Genomic DNA, 27,102 nt, shown 5'->3' with positions numbered 1-27,102 from the left:
TGAGCCCGTACTCCGGCAGGAGAAAAGCCAGGGCCCACCCCTCCCCCACAATCCTCTTTTCCAGAAGATCCCAGAACCTGTCACCCTCCTGGTTCCCGAGAGGCAGGGGGCTCTCTGGACAGGTCTGACGCTCTGGACGCCCCTCCCCAGCTGCTTTATCCAAAAAGGACTAAATTGAGTTGACTTTCGAAGCCTCCCTTAGAAGTTGAGTAGATAGGGGTCACGTCCCCTCAGCTTTCTCCCTACTGACTCGCCCACATCGGAGAGGCCTGTCACCGGAGGCTCTGTCTCACGTGCCCTAAGTCAGGTCTGAAAACCCAAATGACAGGAACGTAGTCCTCCTGTGGGAGTGATCAGTCAGTCCACAAGTAAAAATGGCTGCCTCGATCACATCAACTTCTCTGAGGCCAGAGATTCCAATTCTAGAAATGTGAGGGGGGGTGGGGGTGGGGGGGAGGGGGACTTGAAAGCTGTCAGCGAAGCAGGTCCCAGGTCAGGAACCGGAAAGGTCACCCAAGCCCTCCTCACTGGACAGTGACACGGGTCTTTCTGACCCAGCTGGTCCCCGTAAACCTGGGTCTCTGTGACATTCGCTGAGCTTGGGTTAGGAGAGTCAACAAACAGGTTTCTGAGACTCCCGAACACACAGGGGGAACAGTGTATACAGGAAAAAATGGTCTCAGAGAGATTAACTCAAATCACACCAGTGAATGATTTAAACCAACTCCCGGGTGTTCTTCCCACTGTGACACAGAAACCCAACGGTACGGCAGTCTGTGAAGTTGTGTTTGTTTCCGGAGAAAATGAACCCTTTCGTAGAACCTTCACCCCAGAGACTTCCATCACGGTAGGGCTCTACTGCTGCTCAGGGTTTCCCACTTGATGGGCTGTCTCCTACTTCAACACAGGGTTTCCTTTGGGTAGAGGGACCAGGTCACCGCACACAGGATGGCAGAAAAAAATATGCAGGCAAAGATGTTCCAAGAATAGCACAGAACAGTCTGGGATGCCGAGCTGCAGAGCCTGCGGAAGGCAAGCCACAGCCCCATGTCAAACCCAGCCACGCTGAGGACAGCGCGCTGGTGTGAGAATGGCCTACGATAAATTTTGGTGCCTTTTACAAACTAAGAGTAACAGCAATCAGTTTGACTACAATACGTAGGGTACGGAGAGATCTAATTATTTGCTTCAACGCTCCATTATTTTTTCACTGATGCGGAGGACAAGACCGCATCAATGTCAAAAATACCAGAAAGCAAAAAGGCTCCTCTCTTACGATGGTCAGCTTCTTCCAACACGTCCATTCTGGACCACTGTTCAACTTCCCCTAACACAAAAATTCTCCCCTCTCTTTGTAGAAGCTTTTCACGTTACTATGGACAACGAACTGAAGAGTGAAAGGACACTGTACAGTTACATGAATTGGGAGAGGAAGGGGTTGGAAGGAATTTGTTTGAGCCTGCACAAAAGCCAGGAGGACAATCTGAGCTCGAAGACCGGAGAAAGTGCAGTGGGTTCTCTTATTCGTGGTAGTTTTACGGTCTATAAAGTCTCCGCAGCCGCCAAATTGGTGGAGACTGAATCATCCACTCCTAGAGGACACACAGGGGGTAGATTCCCAGGAGCCTCTAGTGGCGACACTTCTGTAAACAAATCAATACATAATCTTGACTCGTGTGTTGAAGACACCACCCTATGCGTTGTCGGTTTACAACACCGAACTTGTGGCCAACAGCACTGCAACTCGTGCCTGAAAGAAGCAACTTAATACACTTCCTTTCCCCACCAGACACACATCACGACTTTCTCGCCCTTAGGAACACTAGTTAGCACTTCAGCACTACGCTTGGGGGCCATTTCAAATGGTGCAGTCACCAACAGAAAGCACAAAACTGCCAGAGTAGCACTAAACAGACCGTGAAACAGACATGTGATGACAGTGTGAGAGCCGAAACCAGAAGGCAGAGCATCCCTTTGTTCAAGCTCAGCTGGGCACCCGCATGTTGGGAGAATCAAAGTCTTTGCCCCTCCGCCCATGTCCCCGAATGACAGGGAAGGTGCTCCGTGTACCGACTTGGGGGGGGGGGTCACAAATTTTAGCCCGTAGGCAAATCTGCAGAATTCACAAATACAACACCACGAACATACAAGGACCAACTGTGTAACTCATTTGAGATTAACCAAGATGATAAAAAAAAAAAAAAAAAAAAGCTCTCCATCTAGTGGCGACTTGGAGAATCACAAAGCTACTTAAGCTAAATTGGCAGAACTTGGCACAAAACGAGAAAGATTACACTCTCTAGTGGTTTGGGTTTTAGGTTGACCCGGGATGAAGTCACAGCTCTGAACTTACGTTAACAAATTTAAACTTTAAATGTACACAACAATACCGATCTCGATGTGAAAGTTCCACAGGGTAAGAAGGGAGAGGTTTAAGATTTTCCCTTTTTACTGGTAGTGGTTAGGATAGCTCACTTTAGGGGGAGCATTAAATGGCGATGTGGCCTTTGCATTTCGGTGCTGTTTTAGCCGTCTAGAAACACAGTGCCGGGGCCTAACAAAAATACAAGAAAGGATTCCGTTATTAATCCATGACCAGCGATAAAGCAGGATTAAGAAAATGATCATCTGGGGAAGCCTGGGTGGCTCAGTCAGCTGAGCATCCGACTTCAGCTCAGGTCATGATCTCACGGCTCGTGGGTTCGAGCCCCACATCAGGCTCTGTGCTGACAGCTCAGAGCCTGGAGTCTGTTTCAGATTCTGTGTCTCCCTCTCTCTCTCTGCCCCTCCCCCACTCACACTCTGTCTCCGTCTCAAAAACAAATAAACATTTAAAAAAATTTTTTAAAGAAAATGATCATCATGCTCCTCCAATTCTAAAATGTCAGCATCTAAGTCAGCAAAAGACAAAAAACAATTCCACATGAGCCAGTGTTCTAGAAGAATGAGAACAGAATCAGCGCAGTCAATCCAAGGAAGTTCTCTTCAGTTATTATCCGTGGTGACTCTACATGCTCTGCCTCCAGGGGGCTGAGGGAAGGGGCTACTAAATCAGGACAAAGTGTGCATGTTACAAAGCAGCACAAATTAAAGAATGTTCGGGAATATGACACATCTTCACTGGACGTGAAGACATTAATACCAATAAACTAATGAGTACAACTGAATCGTCTCAGAAACCTGAGGAGTAGCAGAATTAAGACTCCATGAATGCAAAATATATAGAAGCATACCTAAATAGCCAAACGCATGTATTGAATTTAAGCCACAGAGTATGCTGATACAGAAATGACGATTCCCGTGAGCTCTGGGAAAGTTCCAAGGGCAGAGAACCACTCTTGTCTCAGATAAAAAGGAAATCTCTCAGCTTTTGAGTTAACTTTTTCCTTCTATTACTCAGTGAACAGGTCGGCTAACAACTCAATTATGCTTCGAGTAAGGATTTCGGACTCATTCTTTAACAAACTGAATTGGAAAACGTTGAAAACAAACATAATCCCTTCAAAACACTAATCCCCTAATTCACTTGATTTTCATTCTTGCCCACCAGATTTCAAAGTTTCTGGGGGAGAGAGGGAAGAAGACAAGGAAAGGAAAAGGGGAATAAAAACCGATTCATTTAAGAATGTAAATTATTTCATTTTTTTTTTTATTACTTGACCTACCGTTAAGACAATCTATAACAAAAAGAATAGAGTATATCAGCACACACAGTATAACCAGACTAGTAAACCAGGAAACAATACAAAATGGTCCTTTGGCCATCTGTACTTTCTAGAGCAATAAATCTCTTAAATTCACTTAACCACGCCCGGAAACAATGACTTCTAAAGCCCTGAATATCAACTAAGACAAATTATGCCAGTTGTGGTTTCTCACATATACTCAGATTGCACAAAGAGAAAGCTTTAAATGTGATAACTTTTCAGTTTAGACTTAAAGTTCCTTAGATTAAAAACTACAAAAGGGAGTAAACAGCAAGCCAAATGATTTAAGAGCAAAACTCATTTAGAAGGCATTATATGTATCTAAATACACGTGAACATGATTATATACATATATGAAACTGTGCAAACTTACGGCATTCTAAATAATTCAGTTAAGTACAGTTTTGGCATTTAAACAAAGATTAAATCAAGCTTTAAGCTAATAAGAACAGAACTTTTATTTTTCATTTTTAAATAGAAAAGATAGCTAAACACAAAGTACAGATCAGAAAACCTTCATTTAGTGTAATTTTGAAAAATACAAAAATTTGTAATGTGGTGGCCATCACACTAAAATGTAAATAAAACCGCTTTCCCAGATGTATCCTCCAAACTTCGTTAACAACCTGAAAACCGTTCAAATCTATGAACCAAACCTGCCATGACCAATTTAAATTCCCCGGGAAAGGGCTGGAAGGGGACTGATGATCACAGCCAGTTGCCCACAGATGGAAAAACGCTTGCAGTCACTCCCCAATGTAACCGTACGTTATATATAAATCACAACGAAAACAAAAGCGCCTAACATGACAGAACTGTGAAATTTTGTTTAAAAAAAAATAACAAAAATAAAAATAAACCACTGGGTTATCACTGGTGCACATGGAATAATGGAACAGAGAAGGATGTTGAGGCTGGAAAAGACTGAAATACGGTGAAGACTCGAAACACAAGTTTGCTGTAAAACATCAAAAACGTTTGCCAGGGAAAGAAATGCTAAATGGAAGAGCGGAACTTCTCAACCTGGACGAACAGAGACACGCCTCACCCCCCCCCCCCCCCACACACACCGAGCCCATGTGGAACACTCTTCCCAAATCTCCCGCCCCAGGGAAATTAGCGGCACAGAGTCCCCAGCACTGAACTCTGTGCCCCTGGCACCTCTCCCTTTACCAACACCACCTCCATTTTTCTGCTAGGACACTCGTCCCGTGTGTTCTATTCCTAGCAAACTCAGTCTCCTGCAGTCGGTGTTTAATGAACACAGGAGGGAATCCCGGAATCAACTGAACCACGTACGTTTAGCCAAGAGCTCTAAGTTAACGACCAAGAGCGTAGGCCTCAAATCCTTATTCCCGACTCGGCATCTGGTGATCAGCATTTGGCACTAGCTGGGTAAATACGGGTCTAATCAGAATTTTTGAGCTGAGGCAGACGTAGTTAATCCGTAACTCAGTGTTTGCAGCCTAGATCTGGTTTCAAACTCAAAAGGCAGGCAGAGATAGCCACATCTACACATGGCAGAACTGGGAAACACTAACAACAGGACACAAGACCAGGAGAAGGGGCTTGACAAAAATTCTGATGAAAAGAAAAAAAAAAGGAAGAAAGAACTCAACAGATCACGTCCATCCGATCCTTAGCAAAAATGGGCGTTTTCCCACCCTTAAGCTAGTTTAAGTACAGGCAGATGTCTTTCTACTATACTAGGATTTTTCTAGGTCTGTTTTTCCTAATCCTCAGAGCTTAATGAGAAATCATTAATTCTATAAAGCAGTACAGCACATGAGTACAGTCTAAAATATACCTACGGTAACCGGAAAGTTGTGTCACTGAGCGACAGAAGCCCCTCGCGCTGTCACCCCCCTGCCCTACGCGGCCGGCGGCGCAGGGGGCGCCCCGCCCGGCCTGAGCAACTACCACTGCACAGAGAGAAAAGCAGTAACAGCGGAGTCTCCACAGAACTCTTGTTTATTTAACTGCGTCGGGGCATCCGGTCAACGCTCCACATGAAAAACGGTGCGATAGAAGCGACTTTGAATACAAACAGACGAGAAGCCGCCGTGCTGCCAGGAGGGGGGAAAGCCGTCTGCGCGAGGGAGGCACGGACCAGGGACGGGACGACAGGGAGGCACGGGAGGCGGGTCTCAGACAGACAGCGACACAAAACTGTTGTACTGCTGGATGTTTCGCTTGAGGATATCTGAGCACGGGCCGAGGACGCGCTCAAATCTGGGTCGGTCCAGCTTCACGCACTTCAAAGGGCCGCGAGCGACCACCGTGGCAGCGCGAGGACGGTTCATCAGGAGCGCGATCTCACCTGCGGGGGGGGGGGGGGGGGGGCACGGGTCAGGGGAGGCGGGCGTCCCGGGAGCACCCCCGCGGGGGCGCTTCCGAGACACGGGGAGGCCGCGTCTACCGCTCTTCAAGCCCAGCACGGGCCCCACGACGTCCGCACTTAAACACGACCGACAGGAGACCGTCGGCGACCGGACTACTGATGGGCAAAGGTCACAATGTCCCTCTCTCGGAGAACCAAAAAGACTACAGTGAAAAAGTAAAATTCGGGAGAAAGACAGAACGGAGAGAGACCGCTCAGCGTTATCTCCCTGAGAGGGGACTCGAACTACGTAGTTGAAGGACAGCCACGTACCGAAATAGTCAGAAGGCCCCAATCTTCCCACTTCGACAAACTCTTCGTTTTCTGACCGACGTTGTAGCACAGCAGCTGAGCCCTGTAATAAAACCGCCAAATGGCAAAACAGATACTTTCAAATCCAGGGTGGCCCTCTGCAGATGCAAGTGGGGCTACTTTGTCCTAGAAAAATAAAAAAAAAGATGCGGCGGCGATTTCAAACCCTCCCGTTCGCCTAAAAGATGACTCAAGAGAGTCACGACGTGAGCTCCAGTCCCCTTCTGCCCCACGGCCCTGCCGGAGCCCCTTCTCACACCCAGGAGCCAAAGGGCTGAGACTCGGGTTGGCAAACCGCAGCCGGGGGGGCCCAACCCGAACTCGCCGCCTGTTTTTATAAACGAAACGTTACAGGAACACACCAACGCATTTACACGCCGTCTCTGGCCGCTTCTGCGCTGCACTCTTGCGCTGAGTCGAAGTGCGAGCGCTGAGTCTTTGCGACAGAAACCCCACGGCTCACAAAGCCTCAGTCACTTACCAACTGGCCTTCCAAAGAAACAGTCGCTCGACTCCTGGCTTTTAGCAATTAGCATCTACTGAGCCACATTCCTACAAAATCTGCTCTTTAGGCTCTGGTTGGCGGGCAGGAGTATCTGCTATGCATTTCCATGAATTGTGAAGATAGAAAACATAGTAGCTTTCAGCCTTTACACGCTTGCCTTTAACCCTTATTTGCCAATGGTCCAGACATACGATTTTAAAAAGGACGGTACAGACCCGTAATAGTTTGTTATGCTAACTGGGTAAGTTTCACTTGGCTTGCGTGATAAAAGATCGAGGAGCTCAGAATCTGGCCATTACTTCCTGAACAGCCCTTCCAGAACGGACTCCAACTCATTTAAAATACGGTGGCCTGGCACAACACCATTTCTAAGTGAAAGATAATTTTTAAATAAAATCTATCAGGTATTACTAAAAAGTGAAGCTGGAAATCAGAATGAGCCCCTTTTCTCTCTTATGGTGTACTGCTTTCTCCCCCCAATATCAAACAAACACAGGCTCCGTTACCTCTAAAATAATGAAGAACTCGTCCCCTGGTTCGCCTTGCACCACAATCTTCTGCCCATCCTCAAACTGAACAGGTTCCAACGCATCAGCGACTGTGAGACGTTCCCACTTGTCCAGAGATTCTGAAAGGCGAGAATCGAAAGAATTTCTCTACGCTAGTTGTCACTGCTAAAAATGTCAAAATTCTCAAAAGGATGAGTCACATAGCCATGCCCATTTAATATTCTAGTAGTGTTGCAGGTTCAACATGGCGCCTCTCTTCAATCACCTCAAGTCTCAGCAAGATCCTCCTCCTACTTACAGATAACTCTTAGATCCTTACTTCAGTGGTCCAGTGGCCAGGTTAACTTATCAACTGCACCCAATGGTAAAGGAATAAAAAATGTAATCATTAAGTCTTCCTAAAGAACACCATCAATGCAAATCAAGACCCAAACGTCATAGAGAGTGTCGCCATCCGTACTATCCCAGAGGTTCACAGAAATAACTTACCTATTTAAACCCGAAGTTGAATTTATTTATGAAACCCATGAGGAGAACTGGACAACAGTTCCCCAAAGCCAAACGGAAACCCAAGTCATTAAGTAAACGTAACCCTCTCAGAGAAAGGACAAACGAGGGGGGAGAAGTCAACTCGCTCTAACAAAATGGCAGAAGACTATTCCCTAAGAATCACCACCACCCCCCCTCCCCGAGCAGGTTGTAACAACATCTGTGAGGCCGTGAAACAAAATACAACTGTGTCCAGTTAACCTGCTTTACTCAATTTCGACAAACTTCCAGCACTTCTTCAAAGAAAATCAGAAAATGACACCTAATTTTTCTACAGAGAAAAGGCATTCGTGGAAACGCTCGACTCTCCTGAACCAGTCAACTCACCGACGGAGCAACAGAGACAGAAATCAGAGGGGGAATGACTGCCAATGTCCATCAGCAAAGAAGGACACTTTTAGCCTTTCTGCCTCTCCCAGAGGAATGAGTAGCACATAATTCCAGGAAGTTTTTCCCACGTCCACCACTAGTAAAGAGGTGTGTCATAGACTAGTAGATTAAATACACTGTAAAATTACTTCTAACTTGGTCAAACTTCAACTTTGTGTTTTTCATTACTGTTAGCAAAAAAAAAAAAAAAAAAGTGAGTTGATAACCAGGGCAGTTTTTATGACATAAGCATGTATCACTAACACTTCAATTTAACAATTCTCCGTGTAATCTTCCAAAACTCACCTAAAATAGATACTTTACTAAGAAACTCCTCATACATCTTCCGCTTTCTCAGCGTGCTTCCCTATAAATGGAAAAAAAAAAAGTGATCTTAAAAATGTGTAATTATCACATAATGCTGTGGAATAAATATTAAATGTTAAGTAAACATTAAAAAAGAAAAAAAGTCAAAGCTTGCTGATGCTTCTTGATGCTTCGTGTTGAAGACGGCAAAGCCACTGGTTCAGCTTAATAAAGAGCTGAGTAACTCGCTCTTAAAAGTCAGACCAGGCATATGGCCAAAGAAGGTGCCTAGGACAACCAATTAATGAAATGCCAAACGCACCATCAATTCTCCAAAAGAGCTACCAGGTTACATGAGTGACTAGAGCTGAACGTATCTGCAGCCCAGGGTTCTTCCCCACGACCCCAATCTTCCACAGAACTAAGGAAAGAAAACGGCTACCACTTGCAGACCTTCTACGGAAAACAGTCCCCTAGCCCCTGACTTAACCAAGCTGTCTTATCTGTGAGGTTTGGTAAACGCCAAGTATCTGGAGGAAGGAGACGGGGGAGCACAGTCCTCTGGAACGTCCTTACAGGCGCGTATACGTCTACCTACACATACACATCCCCCAAATACAGCAAATGTTCGAAGTACGTCCAACTGCAGACTGTCAAATAGCCAGACAGGCACGGCACAAATTTAAGAAAACCATTCAAGAGGACGAATGCCAGCAGCTGGCACTTAACATCTGAAACTACTCTATAAACCTGTCACAAGGTTCCACATGAGCAGAACGTTCCAATGGTTTTATCATTTTGTTTCTTCCTCCAGTCTTACGAGGGGACGTCTGCACTACCGACAACCCCCCTGCCGTTTAGGGAAGCGGGTCACTTGCGAACAGCCATAAGGCACTTCGTGCTCTCAGAAGCAGCACCTGGCAAGCTACCTGACGTGCAAATGGGGACGTTCCCAAACGTGGGCTGACCACTACAGACGCACCACATGCGTCTCCCGTGTTATTTGCAGCCAGACATTTGTTCTAAAAGACCGGGCAATACGACTCAAACGCCTGTGACACAGACGGAATTCTACGTCGCACTCCAAGAGGCGTGCCGGCTCACCATGAGGATTCTTCTGTAGCTGTCCCGGTCGATACCCCACAGTTTCACATTCGTCTTTGCTTTGACAGTGGCGGCTCTAGGCGTTCCATAGATCAAAGCGAGTTCCCCAAAGCTGCCTCCTTCCCCAACGCTGGTTGCCCATTCGTTGTTGACATAAACCTAAAAGGCAAATGACAAAGGACCGGTTGTTTCCTACACACACAAACACATTGGGATGAAACACCTTCCAAGGAGCCAGAATACTGAACTTGGTTTCTAAACCGGAATACATGATGTTTGTAGTACACAGCAGCACAAACCCGAGTGTCTGTGATTCACGGGCTTAATTACCCGACATGAGAACGTTCCCCACGGGGAGGATCAGGGCAGAGGTAAACGAAGTGCTGACCGCGTGTACATTTCGAGAGTGCTGTGCCTCCTGCAGACGGCACTGAACTAATGATCCTGCGACAGCAGTGCTGTTATTATGCCCATTTCCCTTGTAAACAAGGTTCACAGCATCAAGAGAGCTGTACCAAGTCTCAGCGCCAACTCCCAGGTCTCATGGACAGTCTCCCTCACATCTACCTTACCACAGTACGCACACGCGCCTTAACCGGGGACTCCAGCAAGAGATTTAAACTGAATGTCTAGCGAACGAAATTGCCTTTCAATAGGTTAAAAAGTTTCTCTGTGTCATTTAAAATACCTGGCAAAAGATGTTGCTGGAATTTGACATACGAGGCTTTTAACAGCCCTTCAGAAACTCTTACAAGTAATCAGTATTGACACATTCACCTTTACGACTATCAACATATTTCTATTATTAAATCTTACATCCATCTCTCCTTGATCAATCACATAGAAGTTATCCCCTTCATCACCTAAAACAGAGTACAAAAAGTTAGGTGTATAATGCAAATTGAGGAAACATACATCAGAACTATCAAATTAATGTAAAAATAAATTTATTTTACAGAGGTGCCGTCAAAGAAAGCGTGTTAAAATTAACACAACCTTTCAGGAAGAAAAGTCCAATGATATATTTTTAAAGCCATAAAACTGATCAATTTTTTAGTCATCTCATGGTAAAGAACAGCTCTGAAAAATAACTTAAAAAGAAAAAAAAGCTGTTATGTGTAACAAAGACAGTACCTGTTACATGATCATGACAACAAAACAGAGTAAGTAACAAAATATCAGACTATCACTACACTGGGAAACTCATGGATTATGAACACCCACGAAAATATCAAGAGTAAGTAAAAGAAAACAGGGGAGGGGGAGACCCATAAGGTTAGATCCATGTTAATACACAAGGCAAAAAAGCTAAGAATCAGAAGCCCGAGAACCTTACAAACATGTGCTATGTGATTCAGAATGCAACTGCTTTGCCGCTTCCTACTTTATTTTACTCTGTAAGTGGTTAATAATATAAAGGATATACGAAACATATATGGCTCTAAAATCTCACACAACATTCAAAATTAAAATGCAATATCCTCCAAAAGTTACTATAAACAAAACTGTATCAGATACTAGAGAAAACAGTAGTCCTTTAGGGAAAGTGTGCCTTTTAGTTCAAAGGATTTTTTTTTTTTTAACGTTTATTTATTTTTGAGACAGAGAGAGACAGAGCATGAATGGGGGAGGGTCAGAGGGAGGGAGACACAGAATCTGAAACAGGCTCCAGGCTCTGAGCTGTCAGCACAGAGCCCAACGCGGGGCTTGAACTCACGAACCGCAAGATCATGACCTGAGCCGAAGTCGGACGCTTAACCGACTGAGCCACCCAGGCACCCCAAAGTTCAAAGGATTTTAATTTAAAAAAAAAAAAAGGATCAGTTGAGCGGATCATGTGATTTTTAGCATCTGTCTTGTTGATGTGGTGGTGTAGGACACTGATTGATTTACAAATATCGAACCATTCTTGCATCCCCAGAATAAAGCCTGCCTGACTGTGATGAACGATCCTTTCAATGTCTTGCTGAATGTGAGTATTTTGTTGAGGATTTTTGCATCTGTGTTCTCAGTGATATTGGTCTATAGTTTTCTTTTCCTGTGGTATCTGTCTGGTTTTGGCATCAGGGTAATGCTGGCCTTGGAGCATATATCTGGAAGCTTGCTTTCCTCCTCTATTTTTTTCGAATAGAGGAGAATAGGTATTAACTTTACAAGGAACATACTTCAACACAACAAAAGGCCGTATGCAAAAAACAAACAGCTAACATCAGAATCAAAGGTGAAAAACTGAGAGCTTTTCCCTCTCTGTTCAGGAACAAGACAAGGATGTCCACTCTCACCACTTTTATTTAACACAGAACTGAGGCCCTAGCCACGGCAATCAGCACAGAAAAGAAATGAGGCATCCATATTGGCAAGAAGTTTCAACTGTCACTATTTGCGAACAACACAAACAACACTATACATAGAAAATCCTAAAGACTCCAACCAAAAACTACGAGAAGTAATTCATGAATTCAGTCAAGTGGCAGGATACAAAATTAATAGTCAGAAATCAACAGCATTTTTATACACTAGTAACAAAGTAGCAGGAAGAGAAATTTAAAAAGTAACACCATTTACAAGTGCACCAAAAAGGAATAAACTACCGAGGAATAAACCAAAGAGGTAAAAGATCTGTACTCTCAAAACCGTAAATCACAAATGACAGAAATGAAAGATGACAAAGACAAACAGAAAGCTATTCCATGGGCATAGGACTAAAAGAGTTAATGTTGTTAAAATGTCCATATTACCTAAAGCAATCTACAGACTCAGTATGACTCCTATCAAAATACCAACAGCATTTTTCACAAAACTAGAAGAAATAATACTAAAAATTTGTACGGCAGCACAGAAGACCCCAAATAACCAAAGCAATCCCAAGAAAAACAAAGCTGGAGGTATCACAATACCAGACAGACTTCAAGATATACTACAAAGTTCAGTAAACAAAACAGTATGGTACTAACACAAAACGAGACACACAGATCAAGGAAACAGAACAGAGCCTAGAAATAAACACACAAGTATATGCTCACTTAATCTACGACAAAGGAAGCAAGAATACACAATGGCGAGAAGACAGTTTCTTCAACAAATGGTGCTGGGGAAACTGGACACTACGTGCAAAAGAATGAAACTGGGCCACTTTCTAACATAATACACAAAAATAAACTCAAAATGGATTAAGGATCTAAATATGAGACCTGAAACCATAAAAATCCTGTAAGAGAAAACAGTATTTCTCTCCCGTCAGCCACAGCAACATTTTTCTAGATATGTCTCCGTAGGCAAGGGACTACATCAAAATCAAAAGCTTTCACTGGGGCCCCTGGGTGACTCAGTCGGTCAGGCATCTGACTCTCTCGATCTTGGCTCAGGTCATGATCCCAGGGTCCTGACATTGAGCTCCCCATCAGGCTCTGTGCTATTAGCGCAGACCCTGCTTGGGCTTTTCTCTCTCTCAAAATAAATAAATTTACTTAAAAAACAAAAAAAAGTTTTTGCACAGCAAAACTTTTAAAATGTGTATTTATTAGTATTATTTAATATTATAATTATATGTAATATATAATAACATATTAATATTTTGCACAGAAAACTTTTTTTAGTATTTATTTTTGAGAGACAGAGAGTACAAGTGGGGGAGGGGTAGAGAGAGGGAGACAGAGAATCCAAAGCAGGCTGCAGGCTCCAGGCTCTGAGCTGTCAGCACAGAGCCCAACGCGGGGCTTGAACTCATGACCCGCCAGATCATGACCTGAGCCAAAGTCGGACGCCTGACTGAGCCACCCAGGCACCCGTGTGTGAATTTTTAATATAAATGCGGGGACATAAAGCATTAATGCAAGTCAAAATGTCTCAGTGAACACGTTTCAGCAGTTTAACTTTATATAACGATAATAAATAAACCTGTTACGTTTTTCTGGACAATGCCAACCTTTGGATTTTCTTAAAACAAGTATATTGATGACAACTAAATAGTGTTTGCAGCATTCTTATCAGACAGTAGATGTGATCCATTCACTATGCTTTTCTAACTGAGTTGTCCTACACGCAAGTACATGTTTTTAACGTTGTTGATCTTCTGTGCTGTCCACGTTAAGTCTGCTATTAGAATACGTTAAACCATTTTAAAAAATGAAAAATAGAAATACCAGTGATCCAATAATTCCACTACTGGGTATTTACCTGAAAAAAATGAACACATGAATTTGAAAAGATCTATGCAGCCCTATGTTTACCACAGCACTGTTTACAATAGCCAAGATATAGAAGTACCCTAAGTGTCCATCCACAGGTGAATGAATAAGGAAAATAATGGAACATTATACAGCCATAAAAAAAAAAAATCAGAAGACCGTGCCATTTGCAACAACACGGATGGACCTAGAGGGCATTATTCTAAGTAAAATAAGTCAGATTGAGAAAGACAAATGTGCTATGACTCCACTCCTAAGCAGAATCTTAAAGAAAAAGTACACGCATCCACAAATGAACAGACACCTGAAAAGCAGAATCAGACCTGTAAACACAGAGAACAAACCAAAGGCTGCCAGGGGGTGGGGGGAAGGGCAAAATGGGCAAAGGGAAGTGGGACAGGCTTCCGGTCACAGAATGAGTGAGTCACGGAGAGGAAAGGCACAGCCTAGGGGATTCAGTCAGTGACACCGTCATAGTCCTATAAAGGGACCGGCGGTACCACAGCCGTGGTGAACACAGCTTAATGTACAAACTTGTCAAATCAGTAAATGGTACACCTGAAAACAATATAACATTGTGTGTCAACGATACTCAAAAAAAAAAAAAAAAAAGAAAGAAAGAGATCGGAAAATCCAGCAGTAGGACAGAAGGAAAACGGCAGGCCGAAAAGAAGAAAACGAACTCCAATTAACAAAATCCTGCAGGCCGCGGAAGCGGCAGCCCTTACCTTGCTGAATCACGGTCTCTCCGGCAATAAAGGAAACGGGAAACATGGCATCGAAAATATCGCTGCAAGACACACAAGGCCTCAAGTCACATCTCATGTGCATCTTCTATGGATTCCAAACACCACCCTTTGACTTAAAGCTCCCAGATCTTCAGCCTGGACCGTCATCGGGTGAAAGGTTATCAAAACTTGCCGCAGCGAGCAGACTAGTTTGGGACCACGGGTGTTCTGAAAAAACAGTATAACCAAGAACCCGAACCTACCTTCTCTCATTGTCATCAAGATGTGAAAAGAGCACATTCTTTTCAATGGCTTTGGCTAAAGCAGCCATTGTCTTATAATCTTTTGGTATAACCTGGAAAAGAACAGAAGATCCAATGACAATTCCATAAACCAAAACCAGATCATGTCTGAACGTGCATTTCAATTAAACGTCAAGATACGCTATGGTATTTAAACAAGACTGCTTTGAGTTAACTATTTAACACAACACGCTTGTACTATCTGTGATCTCCAAAGTACTCAATAAATATTGACTGACTAATCCCCTTTCCTACAACCAAGCCTATATTGAAGGCTCATACTTGGTTTCCAGTCAACGACTAAAGTCACAAACCATAACACCTTGCAAGGTCATTATTCTGAGGCAAAACTAAGCAGTTTATGACAATTAGTCATTTTTAAACTGTGACCACGTACTATGAGCTTCACAAGCCTCTTGTCAGGACAACTCTCTTCCCCTTCAGGCCAATAGCAGAACTCAAAATGGCAGGCTGGCTCCAAGGAAGAGCCAAACGGAGGAAGGAAGCTTCCAGGATAAAAGGTTCAAAGTCACAACATGAGTTACGGGATGTCAAAAAGAAACCATGATTCAAGAGAAAAAACACTGCCCGCTTCTTCCACTGCAAAGCAACCGGAAAAGAAAACCCCCCAAATACAACCGTTCACTGTTTTACAATCATTATTAGTTATTTCCTCTAATGGCATGTTAGTACAGTAACTTGTTCCCCGGGACCCAAGAACCGTATAGGACGAAGTACAACCCATCCTGTGTTTTACTATTCAAAATGGTGCAGGCATCACCACAGGCGGCTAGCGGACGACCACGTGGGTCCCGAAAACATTGCTCCATCGTGCGGACAGCAGAACTACCTTTCTAACGTACGACGCAGCATCTTCCTCCGTGTAGACTTCAGCACTGATGGCACCTCGTCGCCTCCGGCCCTTAACCACTGGGTTGGGTGGGGGAGGAGAGATCTCATCCTCCCTCGAATCTGCACGGGCGCTTGCCTTCTGCAGATTCTGAATCTGTTTTGCCTCCTCCTGAAAAAAATTACACGTTTATAAAATGAGATCCTTCAGCAAGTCAATTTGGTCTTCTCGTATCCTCCCTAGTGTGACCCAATCTCAATCACTGCAGATCTCTTCCTCTATTACCAATGTGAAAGTGAAGGGGAAAAAGGCCATTCTAAATGCAAAAAAAATGGAGTCGAGTTTGAAAAGAAATACTCTGAAAGGGCTACACTGTTTCTTCAGATGATAATGGACACCATATTTAATAATAAACAAAAGCCATTAGTACAAGGACACATAACATGCAAATAAAAAATTAGATAATGGTTATGGTAATACATTGGCAACAATGCCTTACAATGCACACAACAGCAATAAACTGCGAAACAAAATCCTGGGGAATTAGGTTTCCGTATGCTGCTACAGATAGCATGAAGATTCCCCACCACACACACACCCCAAAAGAACTGTTACCTAGAAATAACCACTCAGGCACAGCAAAGTGATACAACAATGTCTAGGTTACTGGGTTATTTCCTTAATTCACTTAAGTATTCTCTGGATCTGCCATGTCAAGTCGATGCTAGGAAAAGACAATGCCAAAACCAACAGGAAAGGGTCCTAAGCCTATGGGATTCATATTCTGGCTGGAGTCTCAGATATAAACAAACTATGAAATGATGTGATGGTAACCAAGAATTTAAGTAAGATCAGATCTAATAATATTTCTCCCAAAGGAGCTATAAGCATTCTTCATTATCTCTATTATTTATATTCTTTAATACCTTAATTATTTATTATTCATTACACCGAAATTAAAACCAAAAGTTCACTTGTTTTTAAAATCTCATTACATCAATTCATATAAAAACTGAGATAAACTCTTTAATATTCTTACTTTTCAGATCCAGGGCCTTAAAAAGAAATGTCTCTTAACTGTGCAGTAAAGAAAGTTATTATACTCGATATAAAATAAAAATGAAAAAAACAAACAAACCCCAAGAACGTATTCTCTACTATGCTCTCATTCACTTGACTCATTCATTCTCCATTATTTTTCTAAACCATTTTTCAAATTCTAAATGAACTTATTCGCATTTACTGATAATTTCAAAAAGATTTTTGATAAAAGAAATTAATGAGATGCCTACTTTTTCTCTGACATGGTATTTAGCCCTGCTTCTACAAATAAAAGAGCTTATATATGCCACAACAAAGCCTAGGGTGATAACCATCAAGGTATTAACAATGTTAATTTCTATTAGGAGAATCATGCCTGATTTTTATTCTTTTCTGGAGAGAAGGTTTGGCTTTATTTTTCTCATTTCTCTGGATTTTCTAATTTTCAAACTTAGAAGAAAACACAGTAAGAAAAACATACAATGAAAACAATCTTACTATGCTTTATACTAAATTACAAATGCATTTACTTCTTGACCAACTAACCCAGAAATTCTACTTCTAAGAATTTATTCCAACATATACATATATGTGATAAAACATATATACTAAGTTACTCATTGTATCATTTGTAATAGTTTGTAATAGCCTAACAGTGGAAACCAAAATGGTCCTCAATGATCAAATAAATTATAGTTTTTCCATACAATGGAATGCCATGCACCTGCTGGAAAACAGGAAGCTTTTTTATATATGAATTTGTAGGTAAATGCTCATATATTATCTATAGAAAACTGGCTGCACTCAAGAAGACAATGGAATGGGACTTTTTACTACATATTTATACAGTATTATAGAACAACGTACAATTTTACTCAGATAAAATATCTTATATACTATGTTAGATTATGTATTTATATAGGAAACAGATGTCATACATTTCATTCTATTTTATTATGTCACACCCTTTTGTACTTGCAAAATTTTGAACCATGTGCAAACACGTAACCACTTTCTTTAAAACTACATTTTTCAGAGGGGCGCCTGGGCAGTCAGTCGGTTGAGCAGCTGACTTCAGCTCGGGTCACGATCTCACGGTCTGTGAGTTCAAGCCCGGAGAAGGGCTCTGTGATGACAGCCCAGGGCCTGGAGCCTGCTTTGGATTCTGTGTCTCCCTCTCTTTCTGCTCCTCCCCTGCTTGCGCTCTCTCTCTAAAACTAAATAAATGTTTTAAAAAAAAATTTTTTTAAACACATTTTTCAGAAAACCCACTTCATTTTCCTTCTGGTAATTCCAATAACCAGTAAGTTTTCCCACCTCATACTAACAGAGAACTATAAAACTCGTTGTCTCCTCAAATTTAGCTGAAGGCCATAAATTAAAACACAAATTCTACCTCCAAAAATCTGTCATTGGCATTTCACAAAAATTTCATGAAAACTGACACAAACGGCATCTCATTTAGAACGACATCTAAATGAATTTTTAAGACAATTTTTAAGGACCAAAAGCATTTTGATTTTTAACATTGTTTCGTGGATCCTCTTTAAACAGCAATCAGATATAACCTCATCTTGGTGACTCACATCCATTACTGAGATCGAATCCTAGTACATATTAGGATACACTTTTATATCCTTTTCCTTGCTGTCGTCATTCCGCTGCCAGCCTCTCCCCTCTTCGGTTTTCCCACTTATGAAAACAAAAGCCAAAAGGAGCCAAAAAACACACCAAAAAACCCTCCTAATCTACTTCATGGCTGCCGGCACTCGTCCTCGAGTTTTAAGTTCACAGCATCCCCACCACTTACTTAACAGGCTTCCAACAATTACTCGTTCTCTCTCCCCCCTCGCCGTTCCCCTCCTCCCCACAGGGGAGACAAACTTCCAAGCAAATGGACGTGGGGCGTGGCCTTGGAATGTAAGTGGACGCACCATACTGCGCCCACTTTGATGGTCTGCCCTGCTTGGGCTTCTGGTGGTTCTCGCCTTGAGCAACAGCATGCTCTATACCGTGGCTGCTCCCTGCACTCAGCTCCAGAACAAGAAACATGTGGAGTCAGGAAGACAGGAGGGGCTGAGCCCAGAAGAGCTGCCCAGGACCGTGAAATAAGGTCTTCTGTAGTCAGCCACTGCAATCGGGGGCTTTACGTAGAGTAAGCCACTGGGATCGGGGTGGGGGAGGAGGGGGTCGTATGCCGCCCCAGTACAAGTTAACTGCCACACCACGTGTACAAGCCACGTCACTCCGCTTCTGAGTTTCACCCGCTACCTCTTAACATGGGGATAGTCACCGACCTCTCACATCTGAAATGAGGAATATGTATGTGTGCAAAGTGCTTCACACAGAACCTGGCACTCAGTGGAGACACTCAGTGGTCACGGCAATTAAAATTCCTCTGACCTATCAGACAGGCAAGGTTCTAATAAATACATGCACAAGTGCGAACTTCAATTTCAGATGACAGTCTGAAGTAAAACGCAGAAGCTTCCCAACGGACCAATTGTGAGTCTGGGGCACACTTCTCGTTGAGTAGCTCAAGGCACCAGAAACACGACCCCTGGTTAACACAGGAAAGGAGGTGACAAGAATGTGACTGTGTATTTCCAGACATACTAAACCCAACACCTAACGTACAGAACAACGACCTGTGGAAAAGTTGAAAATCTACTTCCTTAAAAGCCCAGACAGCCACACTGGACCCTGGCTAAAGGAATGTGCGCGTGTGAAATAAAGACCCTTGAGTTACAGGAAGGAGTGTGTCAGCCAGGACTTTTGTTAAGAGGTCAAGAGGCTAATACACATTAAATCTAAAAATCCCATCTGCAGAACACTCCGTTAAGGACGCTTTCTTGCCTCCCTGTCGGGGAGGCTTCGGCAGGGCAGCGCGAGGGTGAGCCCAGGCGCTGCAGTGACCACACACTCCATGTTCCCTATAAAAAGACACACCCTTAATGTCCCACCCACTTCATTCCCTCATCCGCTGGTTTCTATTGATGTCTGAAGCGAAGAGGGATCACCTTACCGTGACCCATTTCAGAACCAGATCTCCAGGAACGCACTTTATTTCAAAACAGGGAACGCCCACGGCAGCCTGGCTCTACAGTATTTCACGAACCATTTGGAAATTGCTTACAACGGAGCAAGCGAGACTTTCTAATACAATTCTAAAACAGCGAGGCCACGTTCCTGGGAACCGGTTAGTGGTTCTTTTGTTGTTAATTATCTTAATCATGGTACTAAACACCAGTTTCAGCAAACACCTTTTCAACAAGACAGTAGTAGAAAATGTCTGATCACCGGGCTACCCAAACACTTTTAAAATCTTAGTATACACAGATTCTTGACCAATATGGTATGCCACTTAAAAATCTTCCAAACAAATGGGATCTATTACAAATATTCCTATTATACAATTAAATAATTAATCACCACATACCTAAGAAATGCCTCCCAAGTGGTTCATAATCATTTCAAACCACATCAAAGCTTCAGTATGTATAAAAAAACCTGTAAACTTATCTCAATTTACAGAAACAAACCAAACTACTGAAAGCATTTAACGTTCCAGACTTTCTCATTCATCATTTCTTGAGGGAAGTGAACTGAAGCATTGTCCTTGACTACCATTCGGCTTAGAAAAGCACTTAGCACATCCTTAGGTCACAGTGACACACGCAATGAGGATGAACGATAAAGAATAAAAACTGAATTGCTCTTTTTCAACAGGAAACAAGTCCTGACCAAAACCGTAAGTAAAGGAAAATTCCAACACCGGTCACGTCACCCTTCGCGTCTCCGCTCTACAGCCCGACTCATCTGAGATACAGTCCACAGTGAAACGGACGCCTGTACTTCAGATCCCCCGCTTGGTCAGAAGCTAGACTCAAATGCTTCATTGCATTAGTTTTAAAAGGCGAAACAAGGTCTACGAAGCTCCCTCGTTTTGTGGAAGGAAACGAAAGCATTAGCTGCTTTCAAGCTCCGTAGAACTTCTCGTGTCCTACAACCGCTACCTCTGATCAACCGTATCTAGTTATTTTAATCAGGTTTATGGGTCAATTAAGACGGTTACAAGGGACTACTGTTTAGAAGCCCTCCGTTACCCAGCTAAACTCGCCATGCAGGTTTGTTTTGAGGCATTCTACCGATCACGAAGTTAAAAATTACTAGAAATGCCTTAACTGCACTTCTTTTTGTGAAACTCTAGTTTAGATTTCTCGTTTGGTCCAAATGCCTTTTCTTCCAAGTGGTACAAGTTGGGGACATTCGACGGCGTTACGTGTAACAGTCGCCGGGGTCGTCGGGTCTCCCGCGTGTATATTTACCTTCTCCAGCCTCTCGAAGTATTCCCTGAGGAATGCCATGGGTCGCTCGGGCCGGGCAGTGCACAACTGCACGATGGAATCCTTGAGCAGCGCCTGGATGTTGTGCTTCTGGACGTAGAGCTCGCACTCGCGGAGGCTGCGCTCCTCATCACTGGCGGTGCTGCCGGAGGCCATGGCTGTCTGCGGGCGAAAACACACACACACGGGCTTGGGCCAACGACTGCTAAAGAGCACAAGCCGAGCTGGCCTTTGACTGAAATTCATCAGGCAACTGAATCACAAGGGCTTTTTTTCCCGGAGATTTTCTTTTTTTAAACAGGGAGGTGGGGGTTCGCAAAGAAAATATGTAAAGAAATAAATAGCATTCTTCCAAAGAAGTGTTTCATTTAGTTCCTGGCGCGGGATCTGGGTTCTGCAGGCAGCAACAGCAAGAGGCAAGAACCCGCGCTCCTGGGAGGAAGGATCAGCCACTACCCCCCGCGGAGGAGGGCCACTGAGGAGTCAGGACCCTAAGGGAATTTCATTCAGTTCTCCCCCTGCAAAGAAATCACGATGACGTGGGGAAGTGTGTAAATGGCAAACAGGACAGAGAATTACAAGTGCACACAAGTCCGCTCTAAGTGAAAGCAAGGAAGTACAATGAAGAACTTCTGACATTCCCCGTACCTAACTCCTATCCTGGGCGAGTGTCCTAATGTCGCTCAACAAACCCCTGGAGCAAAGGATCTGATTAGCCAACCACTAGCATAATCAAAATTTCTAAAAACACAAAATGATCTCCAGACGAATTTTAAAAGCAACCTTTTATTCCGGATTCTTTTATAAAATCCCGGCCCTAAGTGATAACAAACACACTGGTAAAAGAAAATAGCCTTAACAGAAAAAAACAAAAGCAAAAACAAACCAAAGAACCTTCTCAAATAAATCATACAAGATTTGGGCAGGTAAATGTCAAAACATTTTCTTTGGGCAGAAAAATGCTAAAACAGGTTAAATTTTAAATGTACATGAAAGGGGCGCCTGGGTGGCTCAGTTGGTTGAGCGTCTGACTTCAGCTCAGGTCATGATCTCACAGTCCGTGAGTTCAAGCCCCGCATCGGGCTCTGTGCTGACAGCTCGGAGCCTGGAGCCTCCTTCAGATTCTGTCTCCCCCCTCTCTCTGCCCCTCCCCTGCTCATGCTCTGTCTCTGTCTCAAAAATAAATAAAAACATTTAAAAAAGTGTACATGAAGATATCAATAGATAAACTGCATTTAATGAATTTTAGAGGATTCAAACTACCTGGATGTAAAGTAAAGTAAGTAGAAACGTAACAGCAGCTAACTTTACCCCGGAATTTAAAGCTTACCAGTTTAACGACACAGTCATAAGTTATTTTCCTCCCAACTCCTAATTATTAAGCCATTAAGATTAGAAAATAAAATTGAGGTCCTCTCCCCCTCCCAGATGAATTCAATACACATCAGTCTTTTCCAAATATAATGCACACGAAACCAGAGAGGAAACTCTAAATTTAAAAGAAAAAAAGAAACACCAGATTAGAGCCAAAGTGCTACACTGTTATTCATTTTGTTTTGACAAATAAAGGTCAATAACAAGCAGACTAATTTTTTTTAACGTTTATTCATTTTTGAGAGACAGAGAGAGACAGAGCATGAGCAGGCGAGGGGCAGAGAGAGAGGGAGACACAGAATCCAAAGCAGGCTCCAGGCTCTGAGCTGTCAACACAGAGCCCGATGCGGGGCTCGAACCCAGACTGTGAGATCCTGACCTGAGCCGAAGTCGGACTCTCAACCGCTCAACGGACTGAGCCACCCAGGCGCCCCACAAGCAGACTAGTTAACAGACCATGAGAAAGTCTGTAGCTCCCTGACAAGCACATAAATTAAAAGCCACAGAAAAAGAACCACGCTACTTGAGAAATAAACAATAAAAAAAAAAAAGGTTCTTTAATTTTGGATTTATACCAACCACTTTTCCAGGTCAGACCGTCACACGAACTGATAATCCACTTCAGTGAATTTTCTACATTTCAAATAATGCCAAAGGCCACCAAGAACAATGATAAATCAGATCTTTTATGCTCCAAAATATTCCGACATGTTTCAGGAATATCAATCCATGTATTCAACTGATCAGAGAAATCATTCAAAGATCATGACTCTGGCTGGTAGAAATGAGAGAACTGGGTCTAACAAGTGAAATTGACCTTTTGTTTGAAACAAAGTCTTAAAAAGAACACACTGGCTGGTCTTCCTGAGGGAGCAAATTAACAAAAACGCCCCAAGATTAATGCAGTCACCATGTGAACCCCTTAATCCAAACTTGACTGTCTTAGTATTTTTAATCGGATATACTCTGTATTCCTTCTTAAAACTAAGAGCCCAACAATTTAGCTTCTCCCCTCCCCCCGCAAAATTATTTAACTCCTTCTAAACTTTCACTGCATTGTACCTGCTCATAAGAAAACTCCGTTTTCTTTTGTCAATTCAATTGTGATAAAATTCAGTTTCAAAAGGATTACATGAGAGGGCATATTTAACACACTTTTGGGAAACCTGCTGATTCAGACCGCAGACCCTCAGACCAGCCAGAAACACTTCCTTTGGGTCATCTTGAGAAAGCGTTCTTTCTTTCCTCTGCTAGAAAGGCCAGTCGCTTGACAATCTCTCAAAGTAGCTGTTTGGCATTACACCTGCCCTGCGCTGCAGGGGTTAATAGGGACCATGTACTTATTTTCGAGAGGAAGGGCAGGAGAGTGCCCTTCACTTCACTCATGCCACAATCATGGCCACAGAATGAAGAAGGGAGGCCTATCCTTCCTTCATCCTACTCTAGTCGGAAGGCCACGACGGTGGCGAAAAGACGGAGGAAGGACGGGGACGAAGATCAGAAAAAGGGAGGTGAAAGGGGACAAAACGAAATTCAGGAGCCAAGCTAAAATCACGGAGCAGGGGGGAGGAGGGGAGCACCCGGAAGGCTTTCCCGGGGAAAGAAAGCCACTGCTGGGGAGGAGGACAAGGAGGCCCTAGAAAGAAAAACGAGAACGGCCGAGTCTCAAGATCAGCCAGCAATGCTAGGGGGAACGATGGCGGATTCCAGTAAAATCGAACTGATGTCCTTCAGGAAATGGGGGAGGGCGAGCGAGGAGGCCGCGGCGCGCGGGTGCGGAGGCGGCAGGGGCGCGATGGCCGCGGAGGGCCGGGGGCCCCAGCGCCGCCGAGCGCGGGGAACGCGCGCGGGCGGGGCGGCCGGTGAGCCCCGCACCGGAGCAGTCCCGGCGACCCGGGGGCCTCGGAGCCGCAGACTCGGGGCCGGGGGCGCGGCCCGGGGCGTGAGGCCTACGGGGAGGCGCCCGCTGGGGCCGGGGAGGGGCAGGGGGTGCGGCCATCCCCCTGCAGGTCGCTCCCCGTGACGCCATCTTGGATCGGTCCAGCGCCCCCAAACGGGCGGCGGGGCCGCGAAGCTCGGCGCGTCGGGGACCCCTGGTCGACCCCACTCACCTGGGCACGGGCGGCGGCGGACGCGGGACAGCGGGTGCGAGGCTGCGGCTGGCTGAGCTGTCCGGGCGCTTCCCTCCCAGCCCCGCTCTACTCTGCGGTAGCGGCTCCGCGGCGGCTCCACCGGAAACGACCCGGCTGCAACCAATCAGCGCCCGACTGCTGACGTCAATGCGCCTCGCTCTGGCCAGAGCCGTCGCCTTGGCAACCTTAAAGGCGCAGCGGCCCGGGTTCCTCTTTAGCCCCTCTTAGAAGGACCCTGGCCCCTCCACGCCCTAGAATCGTTCTTCCGCTCTCCTTTCTAATCTAACCTCGTCCCCCACTCGCAGCCCTTTCCTCCCACCCGCCTCTTATCCTTTCCCCACTCTCTCCAGCCCGACGCTCCCCTCCTTCCGTTCACCTGCCCCCCTTACCTGTTCCTGTCTGGATACCACAGGTCCCCTGTATTCTTCCTTCTGCTCTCCGCTCGTCGACGGCGCGGCTTGGGGGAGCTCCCCTCTCTGCTCGGCCCCTCGCCTCCACTCCTCACTCCGCCCCACTCTCACTCCCGCCTCCCTCGCCGCCTCTGCCTTTTCTCCCTCCCTCCAGCCCCCACCCCCAACCCGGGCGGACCCACGTGGGGCGTCTCGGATGACAGGTGGGCGACTCCGCCCCGCAGCCCCTTGCTGGGGGAGGACGCGGGGCCGGGGTGGGGAGATTCCTGCCGTTTCCAGGCCCCGGAGGAGGCGGCGGCCGCGGCGGATCCGCGGCAGCGGCGGACGCCCAGGATGAGCACGCCCGGCCGCGCATCCTGCGCCTGGCCTGCACCGCGCGGGCCTCCGGGCACGGGCCCGCCATCCGGTCCAGGAAATCCGAGCCCTGCCGAGCGTCCGCTTGGCTGATCGGGCCGCTCTCCCCTCCGGGGGTGCTGTCGTCAGTGGAGGCCAAGCCGGTCTGTGGGCCCGAGACACTGAAAAGGACTTGTCAGGGTGCATCTAGAACCTGAAACGCACACCCCCCCTCCCCTCCATCATGACGCCTGACCCGGCATGGGGAGAAGTTACAAAGGGTGCAGATAGGCGCAAACCCTCTGTGACCACACGAGAAATCTCAACTGCCTGCAAAACCACCCATCAGGGATGATTCGGATTCGAGGGGGAGACAAGGCGGCTCCTTTACTGCTTCGGCCATTTTTCCCCCCCCATCAGAGCGTCTGTCGGTAGAAGCAAGAAAGGGGGAGCGGGAGACAGTTTTAGACATCTCAAGTCGCTACATGAATAAAGAAGGCCTTTGGAGGACACGTATCCTTGGGTCTGATACGTGTTGTAATCGCACGGTATATATAGCCCTACGGCTGTGGGTGCCAAACGCATACGTGGATTTAACACAAAGAAAATAGAAATATCTCATTAAGAATTTTTATATTGATTCCAGGTGGACATGGGTAATATTTTGGAGACCTCAGGTTAAATATTATTACAATTAAGTTCATCTTTGTCTTTTTACTTGTGAAACGTAGCTATTAGGAAGATTTTCCTGACACATACGGCTTACGTTACATTTCTGTTGGACAGCACTGCCCCGGGAGGCCATCTGCTCCCCTAAATCCGCCTGGTTATGATAAGGGTCCTGCTCGTCAGGATATTTCTGTTATTTAGTTAACGGTTACTTTTGCTTTTGGAAAACCAGAGGCAGCACAGGCACCATCAGAAGGGCAGATTAGGCCCACAGGAGGGAAAAATAGAAGGAAAGTGTCTCCTCCCGCCCACTCCCTGGCTTGTTGACCGCCGGGGATGGGTGAAACGGGGGATTAAAGACAGAGCTTGAGTCGTATAGGATTTCACCCCTGTCGGTACAAAGAAGGGCTAATACACTGAACCCGAAGCTGGCAAGCAGAAGAGGGAATTCGATAGCATCAAGCAGGCCCGGTCATGTTATGAGAAGAAAACACGGCAGTCAGATAAATCTGAGTTTGGTTTCAGGCTCTGCCATCTCCGGTAATTGACTTAATCTCCATGAGCCTCGGTTTCCTAGATCATAAAAGGATAAGCAGGGCTGTGTTAAAATGAGCTAATAAAGCTAATAATGGCACACATGTTCCTGGCACGAAGAGCTTCACGCACAATAATTAACTTAATCCTCATAGTAACCCAGTGGTGTAGGTCTGGTTGCCAGCGTTACCAAAGGAAAATGAGGCAAAGCGTCCAGCGACGTGCCCAAGACCACACAGGTAGTGTGGCCCACACCCAGACAGCGATGGAAAACCACTCACTCTCCTTTGCAGAATGTATACAAAGTGCCCAGCACAGCGCGGGATACAGTGAGTTAAGTGCCAGTTGACTTCCTACCTCTTCCTCTTCCTGAAGAGCCACCCAAACTACAAGGTTAAGACTGGGTTATAGGGGCACCTGGGTGGCTCAGTGGGTTGGATGTCCGACTTTGGCTC

The 27,102-nt window shown here is 45.1% G+C and overlaps 1 protein-coding gene across 3 annotated transcripts; it reads right to left on the bottom strand.

Moving 5' to 3' along the window:
* Positions 1–5,660: 5,660 nt before the first annotated feature.
* Positions 5,661–25,239, bottom strand: PRKAR1A (protein kinase cAMP-dependent type I regulatory subunit alpha). Of its 3 annotated transcripts, none has more exons than XM_019818149.3 (12): positions 25,091–25,219; positions 24,681–24,815; positions 21,178–21,357; positions 15,809–15,979; positions 14,920–15,011; positions 14,657–14,718; positions 10,558–10,604; positions 9,742–9,900; positions 8,638–8,698; positions 7,411–7,532; positions 6,361–6,442; positions 5,661–6,027 (listed from the first exon to the last, which is right to left on the bottom strand). In XM_019818149.3, exons 3-12 carry the CDS (start codon positions 21,349–21,351, stop codon positions 5,855–5,857), a joined length of 1,143 nt encoding a protein of 380 aa, XP_019673708.1. In that variant the 5' UTR covers positions 21,352–21,357; positions 24,681–24,815; positions 25,091–25,219; the 3' UTR covers positions 5,661–5,854. The 3 variants fall into 3 exon arrangements, with proteins under 3 accessions (XP_019673708.1, XP_044901164.1, XP_006940584.1); XM_045045229.1 differs by having other exon boundaries at positions 24,681–24,886; positions 25,091–25,216; XM_006940522.5 differs by lacking the exon at positions 24,681–24,815 and having other exon boundaries at positions 25,091–25,239.
* Between the last annotated feature and the right edge of the window lie 1,863 nt (positions 25,240–27,102).

This window comes from Felis catus, chromosome E1, assembly GCF_018350175.1.
Source record: "Felis catus isolate Fca126 chromosome E1, F.catus_Fca126_mat1.0, whole genome shotgun sequence".
Taxonomy (NCBI): Eukaryota; Metazoa; Chordata; class Mammalia; order Carnivora; family Felidae; genus Felis; species Felis catus.
This window is presented reverse-complemented; position numbering and strand designations above follow the sequence as displayed.

Coding starts and splice junctions, on each gene's coding strand:
- PRKAR1A (XM_006940522.5), bottom strand. CDS start 21,351: ATGGCCTCCGGCAGCACCGCCAGTGATGAGGAGCGCAGCCTCCGCGAG. Junction 10,605..14,656: donor AGAGACCGTGATTCAGCAAG/GTAAGGGCTGCC, acceptor ACTCTGTTTTAG/GTGATGAAGGGGATAACTTC. Junction 9,901..10,557: donor TTGATCAAGGAGAGATGGAT/GTAAGATTTAAT, acceptor TTTGCCTTTTAG/GTTTATGTCAACAACGAATG.